General features: G+C 41.1%; 1 protein-coding gene across 5 annotated transcripts in view; it reads left to right on the forward strand.

The window, feature by feature from the left end:
- Positions 1 to 23256, forward strand: part of ptpro (protein tyrosine phosphatase receptor type O) — a 66826-nt gene that overhangs the window by 25781 nt on the left and 17789 nt on the right. For 2 of the 5 annotated variants that reach the window (XM_046039098.1, XM_046039099.1), the window contains exons 6-16: positions 1318 to 1479; positions 2475 to 2695; positions 5078 to 5198; positions 5841 to 6034; positions 7394 to 7505; positions 8341 to 8504; positions 10854 to 10974; positions 13541 to 13674; positions 14792 to 14930; positions 16883 to 17003; positions 19254 to 19322. In XM_046039098.1, coding sequence (XP_045895054.1) covers positions 1318 to 1479; positions 2475 to 2695; positions 5078 to 5198; positions 5841 to 6034; positions 7394 to 7505; positions 8341 to 8504; positions 10854 to 10974; positions 13541 to 13674; positions 14792 to 14930; positions 16883 to 17003; positions 19254 to 19322 — 1558 coding nt within the window. Of the gene's footprint in view, positions 1 to 1317; positions 1480 to 2474; positions 2696 to 5077; positions 5199 to 5840; positions 6035 to 7393; positions 7506 to 8340; positions 8505 to 10853; positions 10975 to 13540; positions 13675 to 14791; positions 14931 to 16882; positions 17004 to 19253; positions 19323 to 21901; positions 21986 to 23256 lie in introns of all 5 variants that reach the window. The other 3 variants (XM_046039096.1, XM_046039097.1, XM_046039100.1) reach the window with 3 other exon arrangements.

The raw sequence follows: 23256 nt of genomic DNA on the forward strand, positions 1-23256 counted from the left end.
TTCCTTCTCCCTCCTTCTTCCTCTTCTTCTTCCTCCTTCCTTCTCCCTCTCTGCTTCCTCTTCTTCTTCCTGCTTCCTCTTCTCCTTCCTCTTTCCTTCTCCCTCCTTCTTCCTCTTCTTCTTCCTCCTTCCTTCTCCCTCTCTGCTTCCTCTTCTTCTTCCTCCCTCCTTCTCCCTCTCTGCCTGCTCTTCTTCTTCCTCCCTCCTTCTCTCTCTCTGCTTCCTCTTCTTCTTCCTCCTTCCTTCTCCCTCCTCCTTCCTCTTCTCCTTCCTCCTTCCTTCTCCCTCTCTGCTTCCTCTTCTTCTTCCTCTTTCCTACTCCCTCCACCTCCTTCCTTCTCCCTCCTTCTCCCTCCTTCCTTCTCCCTCTCTGCTTCCTCTTCTTCTTCCTCCTTCCTTCTCCCTCCTCCTTCCTCTTCTCCTTCCTCCTTCCTTCTCCCTCTCTGCTTCCTCTTCTTCTTCCTCTTTCCTACTCCCTCCACCTCCTTCCTTCTCCCTCCTTCTCCCTCCTTCCTTCTCCCTCTCTGCTTCCTCTTCTTCTTCCTCCTTCCTTCTCCCTCCTCCTTCCTCTTCTCCTTCCTCCTTCCTTCTCCCTCTCTGCTTCCTCTTCTTCTTCCTCTTTCCTACTCCCTCCACCTCCTTCCTTCTCCCTCCTTCTCCCTCCTTCCTTCTCCCTCTCTGCTTCCTCTTCTTCTTCCTCCTTCCTTCTCCCTCCTCCTTCCTCTTCTCCTTCCTCCTTCCTTCTCCCTCTCTGCTTCCTCTTCTTCTTCCTCTTTCCTACTCCCTCCACCTCCTTCCTTCTCCCTCCTTCTCCCTCCTTCCTTCTCCCTCTCTGCTTCCTCTTCTTCTTCCTCCTTCCTTCTCCCTCCTCCTTCCTCTTCTCCTTCCTCCTTCCTTCTCCCTCTCTGCTTCCTCTTCTTCTTCCTCTTTCCTACTCCCTCCACCTCCTTCCTTCTCCCTCCTTCTCCCTCCTTCCTTCTCCCTCTCTGCTTCCTCTTCTTCTTCCTCCTTCCTTCTCCCTCCTCCTTCCTCTTCTCCTTCCTCCTTCCTTCTCCCTCTCTGCTTCCTCTTCTTCTTCCTCTTTCCTACTCCCTCCACCTCCTTCCTTCTCCCTCCTTCTCCCTCCTTCCTTCTCCCTCTCTGCTTCCTCTTCTTCTTCCTCCTTCCTCTTCTCCTTCCTCCTTCCTCTTCTCCTTCCTCTTCTCCTTCCTCCTTCCTTCTCCCTCTCTGCTTCCTCTTCTCCTTCCTGCTTCCTTGTCCCTCCTCCTCCTTCCTTCTCCCTCCTCCTCCTTCCTTCCTCCTCCTCCTCCTCCTCAGGTAACTCCACAGAAACAGCCACGGTGGATGAAAACACTCACGAGTTCTTCACCGAGCTGACGGAGCCGGGGACGTACCGAGTCCAGGTCACCACGCTCAGCTCGTCCGGAGACTGCGAGGCCCGAGAGAGCAGCGCCGGCGCCGCCTTCACCTTCTACCTCAGTACGTTCACAAGGCGGTCACGTTGTTTTGCTTCCTTTTATGAGTTCACCCCAAAGATCGGATTACTGGATGGATTGAGATATTATGAGCGTGTTTTATAGGGTTTTTGTTCACATATTGTTGGTGTTGAAATGACTCGTAGGTACAGAAAGTTTTGAATCGGTGCAGCAGATGCTTCAGCCGGCAGCTGAACCGGCGTATTCCTTCGTCACAATGGCGCCCACAAAAAGAGCTTCTTGTTGCCAGCGACAAGAATTTTACAGTTTTTCCACCTTTATCAGTTAAAAACGAATTAACACCTTTCTTATATTCTTTAAGTTATGTCAAACAGTAAAATTAGGCTATTTATGAGTTTCTGTGATCATATAACAAAAACATAATCCACAGTTCAGTAGGGCCCAAGTTTAAAAAATACCAAAACTACCCTTTGTGGTGGATTTTAAGAGGCTGAAAGAATTAATGAGAAGAATTAAGAGTTCCTTTTTTTTAATGTATGCATTTAAGGAATAGTTGAACCTTTTAAACTATGCAAATAATCAATTAGAAATAACTTGATACTGTATTTTGTACTTTATCTGTTAAATATCCCCATAAAGTCGCATTAAAATAACTTTATTAAATCACTATTAATGTGTGAAATAATGGAAGTCGACTCTCTGGACTCGGTCTTTCAGAATCAGAAGGAGCTTTATTGCCAAGTAGTGTTCACCACATACGAGGAATTTGTTTTGGTGATGAGGTGCAGACGTAGACAAACATTCAGTTGACTTAAATAAATGTAGAAATATATAAATATGGAATAAACAGTGAAAGTTATATAAGAATATTAAAGAGAATAGAGAAAAATATACCAACTATTTGCAGAACATTTGTGTTTTTTGTGTTGTGCAGACAGATTGCAATGAAATATATAAAGTGACAATATAAAAATATACAACAAGGATTTAACCATTAACAACAAATGTGTGCAATGTGCCGGGTGTTTGTGTTCATAGCATCATTAAAACCGCTTGTTCCAGGTCCCGGCGGTGAGCTGCTGGAGGATCTCCGGGAGCGTCCTCAGGCCGTCACCGTCAGACTGCTGGACTCCAGCACCGCCGCCGTCTCCTGGGCTCAGTCCTCCGAGAACCACAACGGCAGCCTGGTGTCGGTGGTGTCTACGACCTGCCTCAGGCCGAGCCTCAGCCAGAGGATGGAGAACACGTACTGCAGCGAGGTGACGGCCGAGTGTCCCGTGTTTGTGGACCCATTTCCACGGGCTCATTAAGGGGTTTTAAGATATTTTGAATTATGTATTAATTAAAGGGTGTGACGAGACACGAGACGGGATTATAAGAAATCCTCAACGCTGACTTTTATGAAGCTTTTGAGCATTAAACAGTTAATTTCCTGCATTCAGGTGAATTGTTTTGCCCCAGTTTATGGGTGACATGTTTTTATTTACGTAAAGGGAAACACAAAAGTCAGCGCGGATCTCGGGCATCCTGTGCTGCTCTCAGATCTGTTCCTCCTGTAGATGAACTTCTCTCCTGTAACATGCTGAGTCATGATTCAGTCTTCCCTCCTCTTTGTGTCTTTTTTTGGGGAAGTGACCTCTTTAAATGTGGCTCCTTTTCACCTCAATGAGAAGTGAATTCATTTTAATTCAGTTAGAAACTCCTGGACTTTAATAGCTCCCGTGTTTCAGCAGCTTTTCTGCTCATGTTCAACATTCAGGATCTCTGACAGCTCCAGAGAAAAGAGGAACATTTCGTCATCATTTAATGAGAATTCATAATGTACTTTAAAAGTCTACCTGACCTGTACTCTGCTGTGCATCACGTTATTTCTCCGCTGGTAGTTTCCCCTTCAGACCGTCATGAAAGTGAAACTAAGTGAAACCCAGTCTCAAACAGAGCGAGGCTGTTTAATCTCTTACCAGCTACGTTACCGCTCACCTGTCTGGACTGACAGAGCGAGAGCGGGTCCACGTGATTACTGTCACGGCGTACGCCGGTGTCACATCAGCTGGGCGGAGTTGATTCCCTCTGCGAGTCGATGTGATCAGTTATACATTTTAACAGTCTGTGTTTACTGAACTTAGGGCTGCAGCTAATGATGATTTTAGTATTTGAAGCTTCTATATATTATTTCCACGATTCATCGACGCGTCGTTTAAGAAGAACTTTTGCTTGGCGGCGGCGGCGGCGGCGGCACCCAGTTACCTCCTGACTGTGAGGTTCAAACTCACGGCCCAAACAGGAGAACAACAAACGCACCGTGGTCACATTTTCAGCTGAGGACTGCGGCTTACTTTGGCTTCAACTCAACAATCAATCATGGTTTCAGTTAGATGCTAAAGTTGCTGTTACCTCGTCTGTGGTCCGCCGGCAGAACACCGGCTGCTTTCTGATCAGGCGCCGTCGTGCTGTTGCCGAGACGACATAAGGTTGGTTTTACTGTGGACGGACTGTGACATTACAGAGCTGTTGTTTTCTTTAGCTTGAAATAATCCCAGACTTTGGACACTTTTCTTCTTCGTTCCTCGCTGTTTCCTCTCTCTCTTCCTCCGCTTTGCAAACAGCTCCATCATAATCACGTTGTGTTCACAGCGTAAGCGTGATGTGCGACGGTAATAAATGTCCCCGCGAAACACTGCGCTGTAAAGTTAAATGGATTAAACGAAGCATCGATGCAAAGTACTTGTGTCGAAGCATTTTATGAATCGATTTAACCAAACTGAACTATTACATTAGTTAGTAGCTTGTTGATGGTAACATTTTAATTCTTACCGGTAAGAATGGAATAATCACTAGTAACCAATGAACAGATGAACTGCAGAGCCAGAAAATGTGCAATTAATTACTATCTAGTAACTAAATCAAGTATCTAATCCGTTGTTACTGATAAAGGGGAATAATTAATAGTTACTAATGGAATAGTTATTAGTGACTAATAAATAAGCACTAGTAACTTTTAAATAGTGACCACTCAGTTTTAAGGACTAAATGTTTAAACTGCTCACCACAGTTCATGAAGCTTTTAATCAGTTTCAGACAAACGAAGTGAAGTTTGGAAACGTGTGACGTGTGAACGACTCTGCTTATGTTCGACTCTGAGGTGTGAAACGTCTCCGTCTGTTTTCAGCAGATTTGGACGGGTGTGACCTGTTTCCCAACGTTACACAGTTTATTATTACAGTTTATTCATTCAGAAACACTGAGGATCATCCAGCCTCTGCTAAAATCAATAGTTTTTCTACCAACACAGTTTGAAGGACAAAAAAGGTGATATTTTATTTAAAAGTCATGCAGAAAGGAAAAATAAACAAATGTTTTCTTAAAAAATCGTTAAATTAGAAGGATTTTCTTGTACAGTTACAACTTTATTCTCTTAACTTTATCTTGTAAATTATGATTTTATTTTCAAAAGATTACTTTTTTATTTTACTATTATTTAACATCATTCTCAAAATGTTTTTCTCTTTAATATTTGAGTTCTTTCTCAAAAGGACAAAATGTTTAATATGTTACGGTCTTGAGGTTTGGTGATTTTGGCGCCCTGCTCAGGGGCCGCGGTGTCAGCAGGTCAATAAAGGTTTGTTTGTTTGTTTCCACAGGAAAACACCACGAGTGACATCATCACTAGCCTGACCCCCGGGGCTCAGTACCGAGTGGTCGTCTATCACACTAACGGGCCCCTGATCAGTCCTCCGTCTGAACCCGTCATCATCGATATCGGTGAGCAACTGATCGCTGCGTCTGTAGAACCAAATCATGTAGAACCTGAGTGTGTAGAGCCGGATCGCATCCAGCTGGAGCTCAGAGCCGGATCGTGTAGAGCCGGATCGCATCCAGCTGGAGCTCAGAGCCGGATCGTGTAGAGCCGGATCGCATCCAGCTGGAGCTCAGAGCCGGATCGTGTAGAGCCGGATCGCATCCAGCTGGAGCTCAGAGCCGGATCGTGTAGAGCCGGATCGCATCCAGCTGGAGCTCAGAGCCGGATCGCGTAGAACTGTATTAGCGGATAACTGAATAGTGAAGAACTTGATTGTCTAGATCTCAATCACGTAGAGTAGAAAAGTGTAGAACTGGTTTGTGAAGAACTGGATCCTGTAGAACTCGACTCTGTGCAACAGAATTGCGTAGAACCAGTTTGCGTAGCACTGGTTTGTGTTTTGGATTGTTCAGAACCGGGTCACGTTTAGGACCGGGATGTGTAGAACTAGATCATGTAGAACTGGATTGTATCGGCGGTGGTCAGGAGGCGGTTTATCTTTTATCTCTACTAAAGTAAAACGGCCAGTTTCATTAATTGCTTTCTAATTACAACATCGTAATCTATGAGTTGATTGTGTTTATTAACCTGTACGCGTGTGTCAGAGCCCACAGGTGTGCGCGAGCTGGCCGTTTACCCCCTGAGTCCGACGGCGGTGATCCTGAGCTGGCAGCGTCCGTATCACGTCTCCTTCAGGAAGTACGTCCTGCAGACCTTCTTCTTCAACCCCGTCACCCTGGCCTCGGAGTGGACCACCTACTACGAGATCGCCGCCACCGCCTCCATCATCGCCTCAGTGGTAACGCGCACACGCAGTCCTGCGTCATGTAGCTCGGTGTTCAGGTTTATTTTTCATTTACAGCTAGAATTCTGGAGTTTTTGCAAAATAGTTGAAGATCTCTTGTCACCGGTTTTAGCTGTTGATGAGTAACGAGATGTCAGAAATGATTGTTTATGTTTAAAATGATTTTACTTAAATATTGAGGATTTTTATGAACTGGTAACCAATGTGGTTCATGCTAATGTTGTTCAGTAAAAAGTACAATATTTGCCTCTTAGATGTTGCACAAAATGGAAATACTCAAGTAAAATACCTTAAATATTTACTTATTACAGTACTTGAGTACTGACTGTATAAAATAAGTGGACGACTGTTTTGCAGCCTCAAGTTTGGTGTTGCGCCGTCGCCATCTTGTTTTTTGGAACCAGACATGATCATTTGTGGACAAGAGGGTGGCTCTAGCTAGCTTGGTTACGTGCGTCCGTAATTCACGTTAACGCTAACGTTAAATTAACCAGAATGCTAATTTTAGCTAGCGAAAAAAAACGGTTTAAGACTAAACGCACTTACAGGAAAAATGAACAGCTGACTCCTGATAATCTTTTTCAGTGCCGCTATTTTAAATGTACACAGAGTCGCCTCTATCCTGACGACAGGTCGCCATGGTAGCGGCTTGTCAATCAGCTTGTAGCCCCGCCCTAAAGCCTCCCCTGCTTCCTGGTCTCTGTTCCTCTAAATGGGACCATAATTTACTAAATGAACATCACGCTGTGTTGAAGAAGACTTGAAACTAGTGACTGAGACCATAAACTCATCAGGAAAGTGTTTACTGAGGGAATAAATCAGCTGAGAAGTAGAAACATTTTCTCATAGACTTCTATACAATCACACTTCTTTCTGCAGCCGCTGGAGTCGCCCCCTGCTGGCTGCTAGAGAGGACGCTTCAGCACTGGCTTCACTTTCCAGAGCTGGTTATTCTGGACACAGAACCGCTGAGATAAAATCCAAACAGGAACCATTTTACCTTTTTAGGATTAAGGGAAATAAAAACAGCCCTCAGAACCAGAACCAGTTCTCTACATGCAGACTGTGTCTTAAACTGCTACTTAACCCTTTATTTTATTTTTATAAACTTTATCTCTGATGTCTTTTTTAACATTTCTTCCACTTGTTTATTCTGTTGATTTTAAAGTTGAAGTAGTCGAGTATCTTCATCCTTTTGTCATTGACACTGAAAATGAAGTTTAACACTTTAAAATAGTTTATATTCGCGCAGCTTCGTCGCTCGGTGTCTGGAGATCAGCTGTTACTGAGAGAGGACCGCGTTTTAAAAGCCTCGTGTGATGCAGTTTTTCTTCTTCTTGTATATTCTCTCAGAGAGTCACGGATCTGCTGCCGGCTTGGTATTATAATTTTCGTGTTTCGATGGTGACGTGGGGCGACCCGCCGCTCAGCTGCTGCGACAGCGCCACCGTCAGCTTTGTTACAGGTACTGACACACCCGTCTCTTACCTCCTGTGCTCTCTAACACTGTTCACCCTCATGTTTACTGTCCCCCAGAGTCTGCTTCGGTTCCATCCTGTCAGTTTATTTTAACGATTAGCATCTTCAGCAGGTCAAACACACGTCTGCGGAGAACAAGTCAGCTTCAGAATCGAAGGCTAAATTTCACTTTCTTAGATGTGTTGTGAAATAAATCTGGCGTTCAGTTACTGGACGATTTGTTTGTGGTCGGCATGAATAATTAAAAACATGCTGTTTCTTTGATTGCTTGTAAGTTATATATTTCACATTAAAAGCCTACCATGAAAGAGAAGGTTTATGTCCTTTTGAGCCCCTAGAAGGCTTTTATTGTGACACTTCTGTGCAGGAAGGGTTGAATTTTTATTGAGAGTAGCTTTAACAACAGAAAACTGTCCCGTCTAACCCTCACCCTTCTTAATTATTATGTTTAGGTTACATGTTTATTATTATTTAGGAGACACTGTCGCACATATTTGTATGTTGCAAACTATGCAGCAGTTGTTAAACTACACTTTCAGCCTTTAAACTTGGAAGAAATAATAATTTGACTTTTATCCTGATAATTTTAGATTAATATTATATTATTTAGCGTGATAACAGCTCTACTGTAAATGTGCCAGTGTTTGTGTTTCTTGTCGCTTGGCCAGATGTTAAATTAGCCACAGAACTGAACTGCTAAATCACATTAGACCTGACGAATGTTGAGGAAGAAAGAAACATAATCCGTGATGTATTAAAAATAACATCCAAAGAGCAAATGATCAGATATGTCGGTGATTAATTTGTCATTTCTGTCTCAGCTCCCGAGGCTCCTCACATCTCCTCGGTGGATTACTCTCATGGCGTCCTGTACGTTCGTTGGACGTACGGCGAGCTCTTCATCGACCTATCACACTCCAGGATGCTGCACTGGCAGGTGGTGGCCGTCGGCAAGAAAGGACCGGAGAGGAGCTACTCCGTCGACGTACGTCTTTCACTCCTTCACCCATTTATACCGGGATGTTTGTAAAACACGTCGCTCCCTCACAGGAGTCGTAGAGTTTGAGCTGCTCGCTCATGTCGATCTGTTCTGGGAGGTGAGAGTTTGTTAAGAAGACTCCAGGCAAACCGGGCCGACTTTACTCAAACCACAATGAAACGTTACAGGCTGAAAGTAAACATAAAAATAAGCTTTTTTTTTGTTTTTTTATTTTGTAAATGCAAAAGAGGCATTTCCTCATTAAATATGCGCAAATTTGCATATCACACACATCTATTTTCTAGCACATTGAAAAGAGTCAGATGTATTTTTTTTAAGGTTTTAATGTGATAATATACTAAATGTTCAGACATTTACAGAAAGATTGATCAAAATATTGTTTTTTTTTTCATGGATTTATTTTAAATATACCCTTTTTTCTCTTGTTTAAAGATCAAATGCGAATTATAAAAGAGATTTTTTTAAACTCTGCAAGCGTCTTGCTCTTAGACCTAAGAAACAGTGTGTAAAGTTTTGATAATGTAACGGCCTTGAAGGGCGAGGAAACACAACAGAGCATAAAAATGACTGTTTGTCACATGAACGCATCTCTTATAGGTATCTGATATATAACTAGCTAACAGTGAGCTCTAGAAAACAAACTTTCAAACAATGTATGATTCAGTATGGAGAGTTTTAAAAAGACTAGTTGAACTTTAACTTGCTAACAGCGATCTGTGGTTTACAGATTTGGTATAAAATAGAAAATAATATTTAAATATATTCAAAACTAACATTTTATGAAAGTATGGTAAAAATAGATGCAAAATAATTGGAAATGTGAAAAATTGACAGATCGAAGCAAAATCATCATTTTGGACACACAAGCTTATATTTACTGACCTGATAATGACAACAGATTTATTTCAGGATCAGCTGTTCTGCACAAGTTTCTGTTTAGTGTTTGGTTCCATTTAAAGCGTTTCACCGGTTCACATTCTGCAGCAGCAGCTTGTTATTTCAGGTTGAGCTGCTTTTGATTATCTCCTCCGGGTCTATTCGATGGTCCAATTAGCAGCAGAGGGATGACCTGCTGTCTCTTCCGCATCGTCTCCGGCTCATCTTCTCCTCCACGAGGCCAATTACGTTCCCCGCAGACTCAGGCCTCCGTCTCTTAATTAACATTTTGAGGGTCAGAGGTGCTGTTTGAGGTTTAATTGGCCTGACTGATGGAGCCCATGTCTCACACAGAAACGGGATAAACACTAGTGGACTTCTGTTTAAAAGCTTGGGAGACATCGGGGATGGAGGCAACAATAAATCATAATGTACTATAGAAAATAGTAGAAATACAGTCATGAAAGCTGCAACGATTCTTTTCATCATATGTTTATTGTTTTGTTTTCGATTGATTTGTTTGTTTAATGTAGAAAATGGAAAAAAGTCCATTACAAGTTCCGTAGAGCCGAAGATCCCCTCATACTGTTGTATGTAGAGTCTTGTGTTATACCTAACGTTGGTCTTTAAGGTGTGGAGTCGAGTCAAAGGGGAACTGCAATCGATGCTTTTTGTTTGGTTTTCTTGCGGCCAAACACGCAATCAACACAACAACACGGGGGGGGGGGAGGACAACTGATATCAGTTAACCCAGCTGCAGCTAACGAAAATTATTCTTTCAGCAAACGGATTAAAAAGCTTAACTTCCTTTTCCACAGTGGTCACTAAACTATTTCACTCCTCCTCTTATTCAAATACAAAAACGCCTCCAGAGCTGTCGACCTTCCTCTGATCATAACGAGGAGTGATCTGATGCACGTTTCCAATATTTATAACTGTTATTTCAAACAATAAAAATGAAACGAAAATAGATTTAATTTCATTTATTGTTAATTTGAAAAGGGACAATGTACATTAATCAACATTCAAAGCAAATGTAGATCTACCCGCGTTAGACACAGGCTGGTTTTCATCGCCGTCCCCTTTCCAGATGTTATTGAGCATCCTAACGAAAAATAATAGATCACCTTGCTCGTCCATAACAACAATAAAATAACACCACCAATCAACTACTTTGGCTTTAACAGGTGGCATTTCACTCAAGGTATTGAACGAAGTACTCTAGAAGTGCTGGTTTTGGTACTGGCATCGTAAAATATAACACTCAGAAAGGGAAAAACATTTTGAAAGCTCACCTGCTTTGTGTGTTCGGTGGATATCCAATGAAAGGATGTCATTAATTTAAGATGGAGAACGATCGCAGCGACTAAACAGTGAATACATTTGCGAAAAGCTGTTTTTGGTTTGTGTGTTTCCAAGAAGGATCAAGTGATTTCCTGTGTGTGTTTCTGGTGTCAGGTGACTCGTAACGTGATGCGGGCCAGCCTCCCTCTGCCCCCAGGAGACATCTACAACCTGACGGTGACGGCCTGCACCGAACGCAGCAGGAACACCTCCATGCCAAACATCATCAAACTGGGTCAGCGCCGCACGCACACACACGTTTATACGCACTAACTAAACAGCCAAACGTGTCAGAGGCATCAACAAAAAAATGAATTGGAAGCAAAGACATTCACCTTTTAAACTAACCAGCGTGAATCAGCTTTAACAATTCGTATTTTATTTTTGTACCCATTGAATCTGATCTGCTGGATTGAAACTTTGGCTTCATTTAGTTGATTAAAATCAAAAGTAGAACTAGAAACTGAAAATAGAAATACACGTTTAAACGAATGAAACTGACCTGCAGCCTTTAACAGAACAACTTTTCAGAGTTAAAATGGACAAAGATCCAAAATGAAGTTCTTTAAATTTGTACTAGTAGGGGAGAGTGGGGTGAATTGAGCCGGTTTTTACTTGAGATGTCTTTAAAGTGAGAACATGACGATAATGTCTCCAACCAAAATGTATTTCAGCTCGTGGTGCATCACTGGGAACAATCACTTTGGATCTAAAATAAACAGTTTTCAAAATGTGAATAAGAATACAATGTAGTATTACAAAAAACTCGCTGGCTCAACTTCCACCAGGTCTTCTGGCTCAAATCCAACCCTGCCATTTTAACAAACTTGTGTCATCCAGCAGTTCAGAGCTCACGTCATGCTAACAGTATAGCCTCAGACTGTAACTTCCTACAGCACCTGTGAGATCTGTTCAGACTTTTCTGTCATTGTTTAGACTCCAAATTCACTTTGAACAGCAAAAATCAGTTTTTTTACTTAGTTCCCATGAAACGGAGCGGAGTGCTGTTTGCTTCTGCATATGTACGCGTTTCCTGTTAAAACACAAAGCTAGGGAGGGTCACAAATATTGATTGACGTTTGCAGAAGCCAATTCATCTGCCTGCCAACCAGTATGCAAGAGACGCACCGTTACTTTGAGTTGTTACGTTTTACGTTGCCAAAATGCTGGATGGTTGTTTTTGCTTTTGGATTCACTAATCGAGGAGACGAGCCTGGGCTGTGTTGGGTGAGGGATTCCCCACAAGGTAAACGTAAACATTAGCACAGTCAAGCAGCGGCAGGGACCTGGTGGTTTTTAACGGCAGAAATGCGGCAGCGGATGCTGTAACGTTATATAGGTTGGTAGTGTCCAACACTTGCAGTTTGTGTTCATGTCTTTCTTTTTTTTTAGTTGAAAAGTGATCCAAATAAAATCTGAGGGCTTTTGCGGGAGTCGCGGTGTTGGTCTGTTGTTTTGCCCTCCAGGTCACCACACATGTCACGTGACTGCTTATGAATAGCGCTGAATCAAAACAACGTTTTTTTATCGTTGCTGGGTCGGATGCTGGTGTATTGGTTTTGATTTCATGGGGACTTTAAATGTGTTTATCACTTGACCAGTTTTATCTCTGGTAAAACAGAAACAACGGGTTGCTCAACTTCCCCACAGGCTCAAGTTACCCCGCTCTCCCCTTCTTGACTAAATGTTCTTAATTACTGTCCACCGCCGCTGGGGGCCACACCCGAAAAGGCCCTTTGTTTTCATCCGAGACTGTGGAACGGCTAAAAGGAAGTGACGTTCGAAGGGGCCTGGAAAAGTGATGAAATATACGATGGATCCAGTCCATGTAAGGCCTTAAAACCTCCTCTCTGTTTGACTGGTAACCAGTGAAGAGAGGCCAGTATCTGGGAGAGATGATCCCTCTTCCTGGTACCGGTCAACAATCTAGCAGCCACATAATGAGTACGGAGAATTGCAATAATCAATTGTTTGTTCAGTGAGAGAGAGAGAGAGAGAGAGAGAGAGAGAGAGAGAGAGAGAGAGGATTTCAGTTTTATAGTCCTCAGATGAAAAAACCTGGTAGATTTGTTCACCATCATGACCTCAGAAACAACAGATATGTATAATATGTGTATATTATATATCTCTTAAAGTTACACAGATGAGATGAACAACGTCCACTTTAAATCAGACTGATGCTGTTTTTATGATTTTTAGCAGGGATTCAAAAGCTAAGCTGCTAATAACGCCGTCTGCTGGTGGTGAGCTGTTCAGGAAGTGGTCTGTGTGAGCCGTGCATATATTTATGTAAATCACTGGAAACCACATTAACAAGTATGTGTGTTGTGTTTGTACACAAAGTACACGTCAAATAAATATTTCCTGAACATGGTGTTCTCTCATTTCAGTTAGTTCTTGTCACGCTGGTGTTTCTGAGGAGTTTGGCTTTAATGAGTTATTTGATGCTATAAAAAGGAGGTTTCACAGCTTTAATGTCGTCAGTTGGTGAAACGAACCTGCGGGAGACTCCAGGTGAGTCGGGCAGGTGTCTGTCTATGCTCACAATTAAAACAGAATAATTATTTCTTCAGCTATGAAATGACTGCACCCTGAAAGTGAATATGAAACTGCAATATTTTTTTTTTTTTTTTTTTTCCCACTTCCTCTTCTGAGCATGTGGACGTATTTTTGTCCTCGGAGGAGGTCCGTGTTTGCTGAGACTCGGCTCGGCTCTGACGTGGTTTACACATGCAGGTTTTCCTGTCTTATAAACTGAGATTAGGGGTTTTATTTTTTGCGTCTGGTGGTGTTTGTTGCAGAGCCGGCTCCTCCCAGGTCTCTGTTCGCTGTGAACGCCACTCACTCGGCTGTGACTCTGCTGTGGACCGAGGAGGGAGTGGTGGACTACTACCAGGTCCTCTGCAAACCCAGCAAACCCAGCAAGGAACGCAAGGTAGAGCAACACTTTCTTCTCAACACACGGACACAGTCATGAGACGCACGCACTTAGAAAGAGGGGTTAAAGGTCCGTGACTTAGGGTTCCTGGAAAAACTTCACGCAGCACTTTTTAAAACTGTGTCACAAATTTCTTCACAACTAAGAAACTAAATGCAAAAAGAAACGAGAGACAAATAAAAGAGAAACAGAAAAGTAGTTGGTGAAGGTAAACAAAAGTGAATGAAGGTAAACAAAAGTGAATGTGCAGCTTTCTGCTTAAACAGAACAGATTAAACTCTGAAACAAAATGACTTTTCTTAAGTGTTTTAAAGTTTAGAAACCTCACAACATCCTAAACTGTGGCTCCGGCCCCTCAGGTGGGCTCAGAGCTGTAGCTGGCGGGTCTGCAGGTAAACTATCTAACTGTTAACCGTTTAATGTCAGCAAAGCAAATTAAAAATGAGTCTTGCATTCGGAAAAAAGAGGAAGTGTTTTTGATGCACTGTAAATCCTTGACGTTAGTCAGCTTGTTTTTATAATCTGGTGAATCAACACAGCAAAGCTTTTAGGAACTATGGCAGCAATTTGACCTGTAGCACTGATGTTCAGCAACAAATAAATGTAAAAATAAATGAAAACACAAAAATATAAAACCTTTTATGTATTTATTGACGATATTGAAGAATAGTGAGTTGGCGTTTAGTTCATCAACTGGCTCTATAAAGTGATCAGTAAATCCTTAAAATTTATTCTAAATTTACTGGTAACAAGGCTAAAACACCTCTTGCACCTTTTTATCAAGTTAGTGGATGTGAAAGACGTAGCTGACAAACGAAGAATAACAGGACAGAAGGTGGATACGGTGAAACATTTGGATGCACACAAAAGACAGTTTATAAAGAAAACTGTGTGAAGCCACTTCAGACTGGCTTCAGTTTTTCGTGCGAGTGTAGCAGGTAGATTTGTTTCCGACCTTTTGCATCAGCAGGTTGTTAAAAAGCTCCCGTGTTTTATCTGAGGAGTCATTAACGAGGAGGTGAGGACTCTCCCTGCAGGGCGGACTGTGTGGTCTCTGCTGTCATCGTGTTCATCAGCACCTCGCTGGATATTTAAAAACTTCAGTCTCTTTCAGGCCTGGGAACCTCAGACGGCCAACTCTCACGTGGTGACGGTGTCTGGTTTGATGCCCTCATCCACCTACAACTGCACCGTCACCAGCTTCAGCTACAGCACGCCCAGCAAGCCCGCGCACATCACCATCACCACTGTCGGTAGGTGGCGCTGTCCGGTATCTGCGTTACACTTATTACACATATTATCTCATTATTGTCCATATAATATTGTCTTTATTTTAATACAACAAACACCTTCATCTACTTACATTTACATACATTTACTCATTTAGCAGACGCTTTTATCCAAAGCGACTTACATTGAGGAACAACATACAAGCATCAACTACAGATCTACAACTGACAATACATACTAGTAAGAGCTCACAGTACATATCACTTCAATGGGGTAGATAACTAGGGAAGGAAGTAAGAGTTAACAAAAGTAGTGACTTGAATCTGATTCAGGAGGCCACAGGGAGCCAGCGGAGGTCACTGAGTAATGGAGGGACATGAGTCCTTTTGGGCTGATCAAAAACCAGACGCGCTGCTGCGTTCTGAACCATTTGTAAGAGTTTCACCACACAAGCTGGGAGACCTGCTAGGAGGGCATTGCAGTAGCCGATAGCCTACTACCGAGATAACCATAGCCTGTACCAGAAGCTGGGTGGCGTACTGAGTGAGGTAGAGCCTGATTTTCCTTATGTTGTATAGATCAAAGCTGCATGACCGAGAGACAGAGTAGCTACATGGTCTGAAAAGGACAGCTGGTCATCAAGTCACCCAAGTTTCTCACCCATTTCTCACCCATTCACTTAGACAATTCAAACTCCGCAGACTTCCTGTCTCTGATTCAGTTTGATCTAACACGGGTTCTCAGCCCCACGACCCACAAAGCTGGCAAGGTGCTTGACCTCGTTCTTGTCTGAAACTGTGCCACAGAGTGCCTAACAGTCACACCTCTACATGTGTCTGACCACTATTTCATTCAGTTCACGGTATGCCTACAGGAAAAGCCCATTGGTTTTACACCGCCGCCACACAATCTCTGTGCTCTACACTAAGCTCGTGCCTGGATAGCCTGTGTCCTCTATCCACCAAGCCTGCTCGCCCAAACCGGCCCCACCCGTGGCTAACTGATACCATCCGTGGGCTCCGTACTGATCTCAGAGCGACTAAAAGAAAATGGCGAAAAACCAAAGACCCCGCCGACCTTAAGGGCTACCAATTGCTCCTATCCTCCTTCTCAACAAGCATCTGTGCTGCCAAAACTGCGTTCTGTAATGACAGAATAAGCAGTGCCACTGACTCAAGGAAATTATTTTCCACTTTTAAAGCGCTACTAAATCCTCCTCCACCTCCACCACCCACAAACTTGTCTGCTGAGACCTTTGCTGCCTTCTTCACAGGCAAAGTGGAGGCTATAACTAGCCAATTCTCTGAAACATTCAAACTCAAACATTGTAGCAGTCCTACTACATCTTTTCCTCTGCCCTCCCAGGTCAGTGGTTGTTCACTCTCCTCGTTTGCTCCTCTCACAGAGAGCGAAATATCAGAACCCGTAGCCGTCCAACTACATGCCCACTGGACCCGATTCCTACGAATCTCCTCCAAGCCATATCTCCTACTGTGGTCCCGACAATCACTCATGTGATAAATACTTCTCTGGCTTCAGGAACCTTCCCGACCACTTTCAAAAAGATTTAAATTAAACGGATACAATAGATTTGTAATGGATTTTATGCATAGATTTACAAATTCCTATAGAGTAAACAATCCTTTGAATTTACAAATTAACATAACATTTAGGGCTTGATTTGTACCTTCTTTTTCTAAGAGACAATTTCAGGGATTCGCCCCAAATTTTGGATTATTAATGGATAAATTAATGGAATAACAGCTATTGGAAAAAAATTATTGTAGAAGTGATTAGAATTAATTTTACTGATGAATTTGTGCTGTATACTGAATTTAAACATGGACATAAACATGGTGTATCAACAGCAAATTAAACCCTTACTGAAATATTATCAAATATATTTAAATAGAGGATTAAAAATTAAGTTTTGTCTATAAGATTGTCTCACATAACAATGTTTGTGTTACTGCAGCTAAAGAGATGAACCCGAGCGTAGCAGCGATCTCGGCTCTGGCCGTCCTCAGCATCCTGCTCATCTGCCTGCTGGTTCTGTTTCTGCTCATCCTCCGCAAGAAGCATCTGCAGATGACCAGGTACGAAACTCTCAAACTCCTCCAGTAGGTACGAAACTCTCAAACTCCTCCAGTAGGTACGAAACTCTCAAACTCCTCCAGTAGGTACGAAACTCTCAAACTCCTCCAGTAGGTACGAAACTCTCAAACTCCTCCAACAGTTACGAAACTCTCAAACTCCTCCAGTAGGTACGAAACTCTCAAACTCCTCCAGTAGGTACGAAACTCTCAAACTCCTCAACCAGAAAGGAAATTATGAAACTCCTCCGCTAGGTATGAAACTCTCAAACACTTCCACCTGACAATAAGATACTGACCAATCAGCTATCCTGGAAAATGAATCACCATCCATAGGAGATCCCACACTGTGGATGATGCAGAGCTGCTTGTGTACACAGATATCACCCTACAGAGACTGAAGCTCTGCAGCCTTGTACTTTAGCCTACTTTAAGATATGACAGTAAGCCTGCTCACCGCTTATAAATGTTTTATATATTTTATTTGTATTTGTCTAATATTCTATGTTGCTAGTGGAGACTGCTGCAAACTCCGTCTCTTTTATGTGAAAGAGCTTATGACTGGATTAGGAAACCCTGGTTGGAATGACCAAGTTGATAACCAGCTTCATGTGACCGCTTATCCTGATCGCGATTGTGAAGCCAGATAACGAAAAGATATCCTTAGTATGTTGAACTTGCTTCGTACTACAGGCCTCTGGTACAAAACTCTGAAAACACGGTCACCAGAATCATTAAAATAAAGATCAAAGTTGTGTAGGCAAAATGCAATACTAAAAGTCACAAACACTTTTTTTTAACAATCCAGCTCCAAAGAAATAAGTATAACTTACTAATAATTTCTTCTTCTGGGGATTAAAGACATGAAAGTTAATTTCACACATCAACAATTTTGTAGTTTAAACAGAACAATTTTTGCTGAAACGTTGGTACTTGTATTACAACGCAGCTTTGTTAGTAGAAGTGGGGTTGTTTTGACAACTAACACCCTTCAAACTCTGGTCTGGTTTCCATGAACTGTAAGATTTCATGTCACACTTTATTTTAAGAAGCAGTGATGCTCAGTGTTTGGGAACGTGAGCAACTTCCTCTTGTTATGAGGCTGACTGGCGTGAAGAACTCATACATTTTTTATCCGAATATACATTATATAACCTTCACAGCCAATTGGTCTTTATGTGCATGAGTCAGAACCGCATCTTGGTGCCTGTTGCACCGGCTGTGTGTAAGTTAAAAAGTAGCCCAGTAATAATGAAACTTATTACTAAGTTGTTATTTATGCATTGCAAAGATAAAAGCAGCAACTTATATCCGTGGTGCAACTGCTTTTAACTCAATAAGTGATCATTTCTGTTATTACTCGGCTTCTTTTTAAAGTGGTTTAGTAACTGATGTGGTTACAAACTAACTCGTAGACAGTGATTGATGGTGAATAAGATATATGTATGTTAAGTATTTTTGCTGTTATCATTCTGTTATGTGGGCACTATTTTGTCTAATTGTGTGATAAAACGTTAATTTTCCAAATTTTGATCGAAATTTTAAAAATTTTACCAAGTCGTAAATTTACTTTTAACATGTCTTTGGCCATTTTGTCTTTTATGAGATGGTGACAGTGTAGAAACTGACCAGAAAATGAAAGAGAAAGCATGCATCTCAAACACTTAATAAGTAGAAAGTAAGTCAAAATGTTTTGGTTTTTGAGTGACAAAATCTAAATTATGAAGAGGAGGAACAAAATTTAACTTCAAACAATAATTTAGTTTAAACATTTATGTATAAACCATAGAATTTGGTCTTAATATTTGTTACCATTAGTGACTTTATTTTTTGTCGTTGCTGACTTTTCATCTATTTCTTTTCTTTTTCTGGCAGGAATGAGCTTCCATAAATGTTGTCTTAAATCTGAACAATGAACCCATTCAGTTAGTATGTGGGATGTGTGATATCTTAAATAGAGTCAATTTCACATTACATTATATTAAATGCAATTTTCAGTTTAAGTTTTTAGTTATTCTCAGCCTCTCATGTTAAAGCTCACTTCCTCATTTTTTTTACTGTACAGTCATCAAATATTTTTGACTTCCTCAAACTGTAGTGAACTGTTCTCACCACATTTTCCACACTGTCTATATTCAAATGTATTTATTAGGATAAACCCCCTGAGATCATCTTTTTTTTGTTTGGGCCCTACATAGCAACAGAGTGACAAAATAAAAGTAGAAATGATGTATGTATTGTTTTCTGTTTCAGAGAGTGCGGTGCAGAGACTTTCGTCAATTTTGCTTCATTTGAAAGAGATGGAAAGCTTCCTTATAACTGGTGAGATCCTCCTCTTTTTGGTTTTTCATCTTGAGATCACAATAAAATGTTGACACCGATATCTTTAAGTCACATTTGAACCCGAAAAGTTGAAACGAAAAAAGCACTTCACTGTCCTGAGACCTGAGTGGATGTTTTTTTTTGTTTTGTTTTTTTTTTAGCAGATTTAGATTATCAGTAATCGCACATTCTCAGTTTGGATGTCAAAGCCTGTCAAACACCCTGTGAAGACCCAATCAGAGGCAGATTAGCGGCCCGGCCGGGGATTGAGGAGGCAGATTAGGGATTTGAACATGTAGCTACAGATTTTTGCCCGTCTGTGGCGCTTTAAGCAGCGCGAGGCGACAGCGACGATGTTGATGATGAGCTCAGCTCCCCTGCACGCTTTGTTTTGGACCAGCTGAAATGAGGTGTTTGTTGATGACGAAAGCTCAGGATTTCACTTAATCTCAGATCAAAGGGACAAAATGTTGCTTTTTGGAGTAAAGTTGTGTTCAATTCTACAAAACAAGACACGACAATTCAGTCATTTATTCTGGCTGATGGATCAGATTCAGTCCAACACATGTTATTTGTGATTAATATAACAGCTGAAAGACGGTCAGTTAAGGCAGAACTTTTGCTTCCATCTGCTGTTGTATTTGACCTTCCATCACTAAATGCACATGTCCATCAGTGTATGTTCCTCTTAATGTGACAGTGGAGTTGACTGTTCGATGTGTTACAGCAGTGTGGATGTGATGAGAAGAGGGGACGTCACCGCTGATGCAGATACATGTATAAAGACATCTCTATTAAACAAGATTCTTTATATTGAAATTAAAGTAAAAATTACCCTAGTGTTAAATACATTATTTTTATTTTTTATTTTTACTCTTCATGACAATAAAATCATTTAAATAAAATAAAAACTAAACAATACTGTATATTATTATGATACTGTTGTGTACAGTATCTGCTCTTGTGGTACAAGTTGTCTAGTTACCCTCAAATACTGATTTGAAGAAAGATGTCTGGTAATTTTTTTTTATTTTTAACAGGATAACACTGAAATGATTGTATTAAGCCAAAATGTTTTTACTTATTTTAATGTTTGCTAACATGGTGGACCTCTTAATTAAGCATCCTATTCCTTTCTCCATTTACAGCCTCCACGTAAGCAGTAGAGATAACTGTTAATAACTTGTAGTTTGTATGCAGATGATACACAATTAGGCAAAGGCAACAACATACCACATTACATTAAGATAAACTCCCTGACTTTTTTCTTGTTACGCAAATTCCATAATCTTGTATAACCTTAAATGTTTTATCCCCAAACTGTCATAGCGTCTTAATGAATTCCTTTTACCTAATCGGAGACACATTACAATTAGATTTGCATACCAAGATATTTCATTAAGGCAAAGTTATAATGAGAAAACATTAACATCATTTGTGTGATTGATCGTATTGACACTTGAAAAAAGTGTCTGAGAAATGGTGTCAAGACAGTTTGGTTCTTTTTTTATCTTTTGAGAAATATAAACATGTTTTTTAAGGTTCAGCTTTATTGTAAATATACAACACAGGATTGCATGAATAAATACTGCCTCCTCTATGCTCCACACACGGAACATGTCTTAACACATTTTTTAATAATTGAAAGTACAATAAAACAAAGGCAATGAAATATATCAAAGCATTTAAAAGAAGCACTAAAGGAAGAAATAAAAAGGAAAACTAAATTTACAAGGAAGAATCAGAAATACTTTATTGATCCCCAAGGGGAAATTCTTGTCACAGTTGCACACATTGCACATCAAGGAAAATAACTATTAATAGAAGTTGGACCAAGATACAGAGTTGTTATATGTTGTCTAAACTTTGAGTAAATAAAATACAGTCCAAAACTGGAAAAATTATGATTAAAATCAGGAAACATCAGTTCAAAGAAGAAGTCAACAAGATCATGAATCTGCCCAGAGATTTGATTTCAAAGGTTCAGGACCAGCACACTTTTTGGTACTAGATACTACAGATGCAGTACCAGCGCGTTCTATCATTTCCACTCAGGAGTTTCATATTCAGGAACAGAAAAACTAAAACAGACCCAAAGATGGTGACTTAAATGTATCTGCGTCAGCGGGGGTCACGACCCGAGCAACACAAATGTTAAAGAGATAATCAGGTTCATTAAGGTGGCCGTCACGTGGTTTGACATCACCACACAGTGACAAAATGTGGAGTGGTCGTACACGATGAGTGTCCTGGCTGAGTGTTGCATTGTGGGATGGGCCGGGAGGACGCAGTGATGTCACAGACTCAGGCTGGTGGTTGTAAATGAGACAGAGCGGCCATTGACATCCGGCAGCAAACAGACTCCTGTTGTCCTCCAGAGAGACAACGGGACACTTTCTGAAGGGCTGCATGATGCATTAACTCTGTGTTCAGCACTAATGTGAAGCTCTCGACGCTCTGTGCCTCTTTACTAATGGAGCACCATCTTCTGTCCCCAACCTGTCGCCCCCTGGTGTCTGTTTTTCTTTATTTTTTCTTGTTTGTATTTTTATTTTATTTTTTATTTGAACCCCCTTCAGGCGAAGAAGCCTCTTTGCCTTCCTTACCCTACTGCCATCCTGCCTTTGGACTGACTATCTTTTGGCTTTTTATATTAATCCTTGGTAAGTAAGCACTTGCTGGCCAAAAACACTTCACTTCAGGGGCATGTCTTAGCAGAGCCACAGTATTGATCAGAGACATTGTTTTACTTTCCATTTGAACCTACGTGACATCAGGGCAGAGCCACCGGATAATCTCTGGATCCAGAATTAAAGGATAAGTCTGGTGATATTCTATATTTTTCCGGTTGCAAACAAATCTCATGGAAAGACCAGAACCAACTTTGTATTTACAGATGTGGGTGTACCTCAGGGCTCAATTCTGGGTCCTATTCTTTTCTTTATTTACATGCTTCCTCTTAATTAGTAGACAAAACTCCAATCATATTTATGCAGATGATATGCAGTTGTATTTCAATGTCATTGTTAGTGATACTATTTGTCTCATTTCTCTCAAATATTGGGAACATAAAAATAAGTGTTAGACACTTTTAGGAACGGTATCTAATAAACAACTCCCTTGAAAAGACCAAGCCCAACTCTACATTTACGTATGTGTTGTACCTCATGGCCCCATTCTGGGTCCAATTCTTTTCTACGTTTCCCCTTAATTAGTAGAGAAAACACTGAATATTTATCACATCATATTTATGCAGATGATATTCAGATATATTTCCATGTCAGCGTTGGTGAGACTAGTCGTCTTAAATTCCCTCAAATATTGGTTAGCCCACCTGAAAATAAGTGTTGGCTGTTGCGTAATTTGACTGAGATGATTGCATTAAATTTTACGAATGGTATCTCAGCCACAATCCCTTGAAAACACCAAATCCTACACTGTGTTTATAGATTAGGATTTTCATGGCTGAGTCCCTACTTTTACATTATTCCCCTTGGTCAAATAAGTAGACATACAATATCTTCTTTTTATACAGATTATACTTAATAATTCCTGTCAACCCTTGTGATACTAGTCGTCTGGTTGCCTCCGAGTGGAAATGAAGGCTTAACGAGAATCAGATTGTTTTGTTTATCCCAAATGTTTTCACTATTTTCAAGAAATCGCATCAAAATACCACAACCAACAATGCATTTACGTGACATGGTGTATTTCAAGGTGCTATACTGTGCCCTGCTCTATTTACATGCTCCCTACAGAAGCAGCTGTTCACTGGGGAGTAATATTTAGCTCAAAAATAAGATGCATGCTCAATATCCGCACTAAATTATGTTTGTATTACTGAATAATTTACCCTTTTTAGAAATATGGCTTATATTTAGCACGTAGCTTTACACACTGAACACAATATCAGACATAGAAGAGATTTCTTAAA

This window comes from Micropterus dolomieu, linkage group LG23 (assembly GCF_021292245.1).
Source record: "Micropterus dolomieu isolate WLL.071019.BEF.003 ecotype Adirondacks linkage group LG23, ASM2129224v1, whole genome shotgun sequence".
Classification (NCBI taxonomy): Eukaryota; Metazoa; Chordata; class Actinopteri; order Centrarchiformes; family Centrarchidae; genus Micropterus; species Micropterus dolomieu.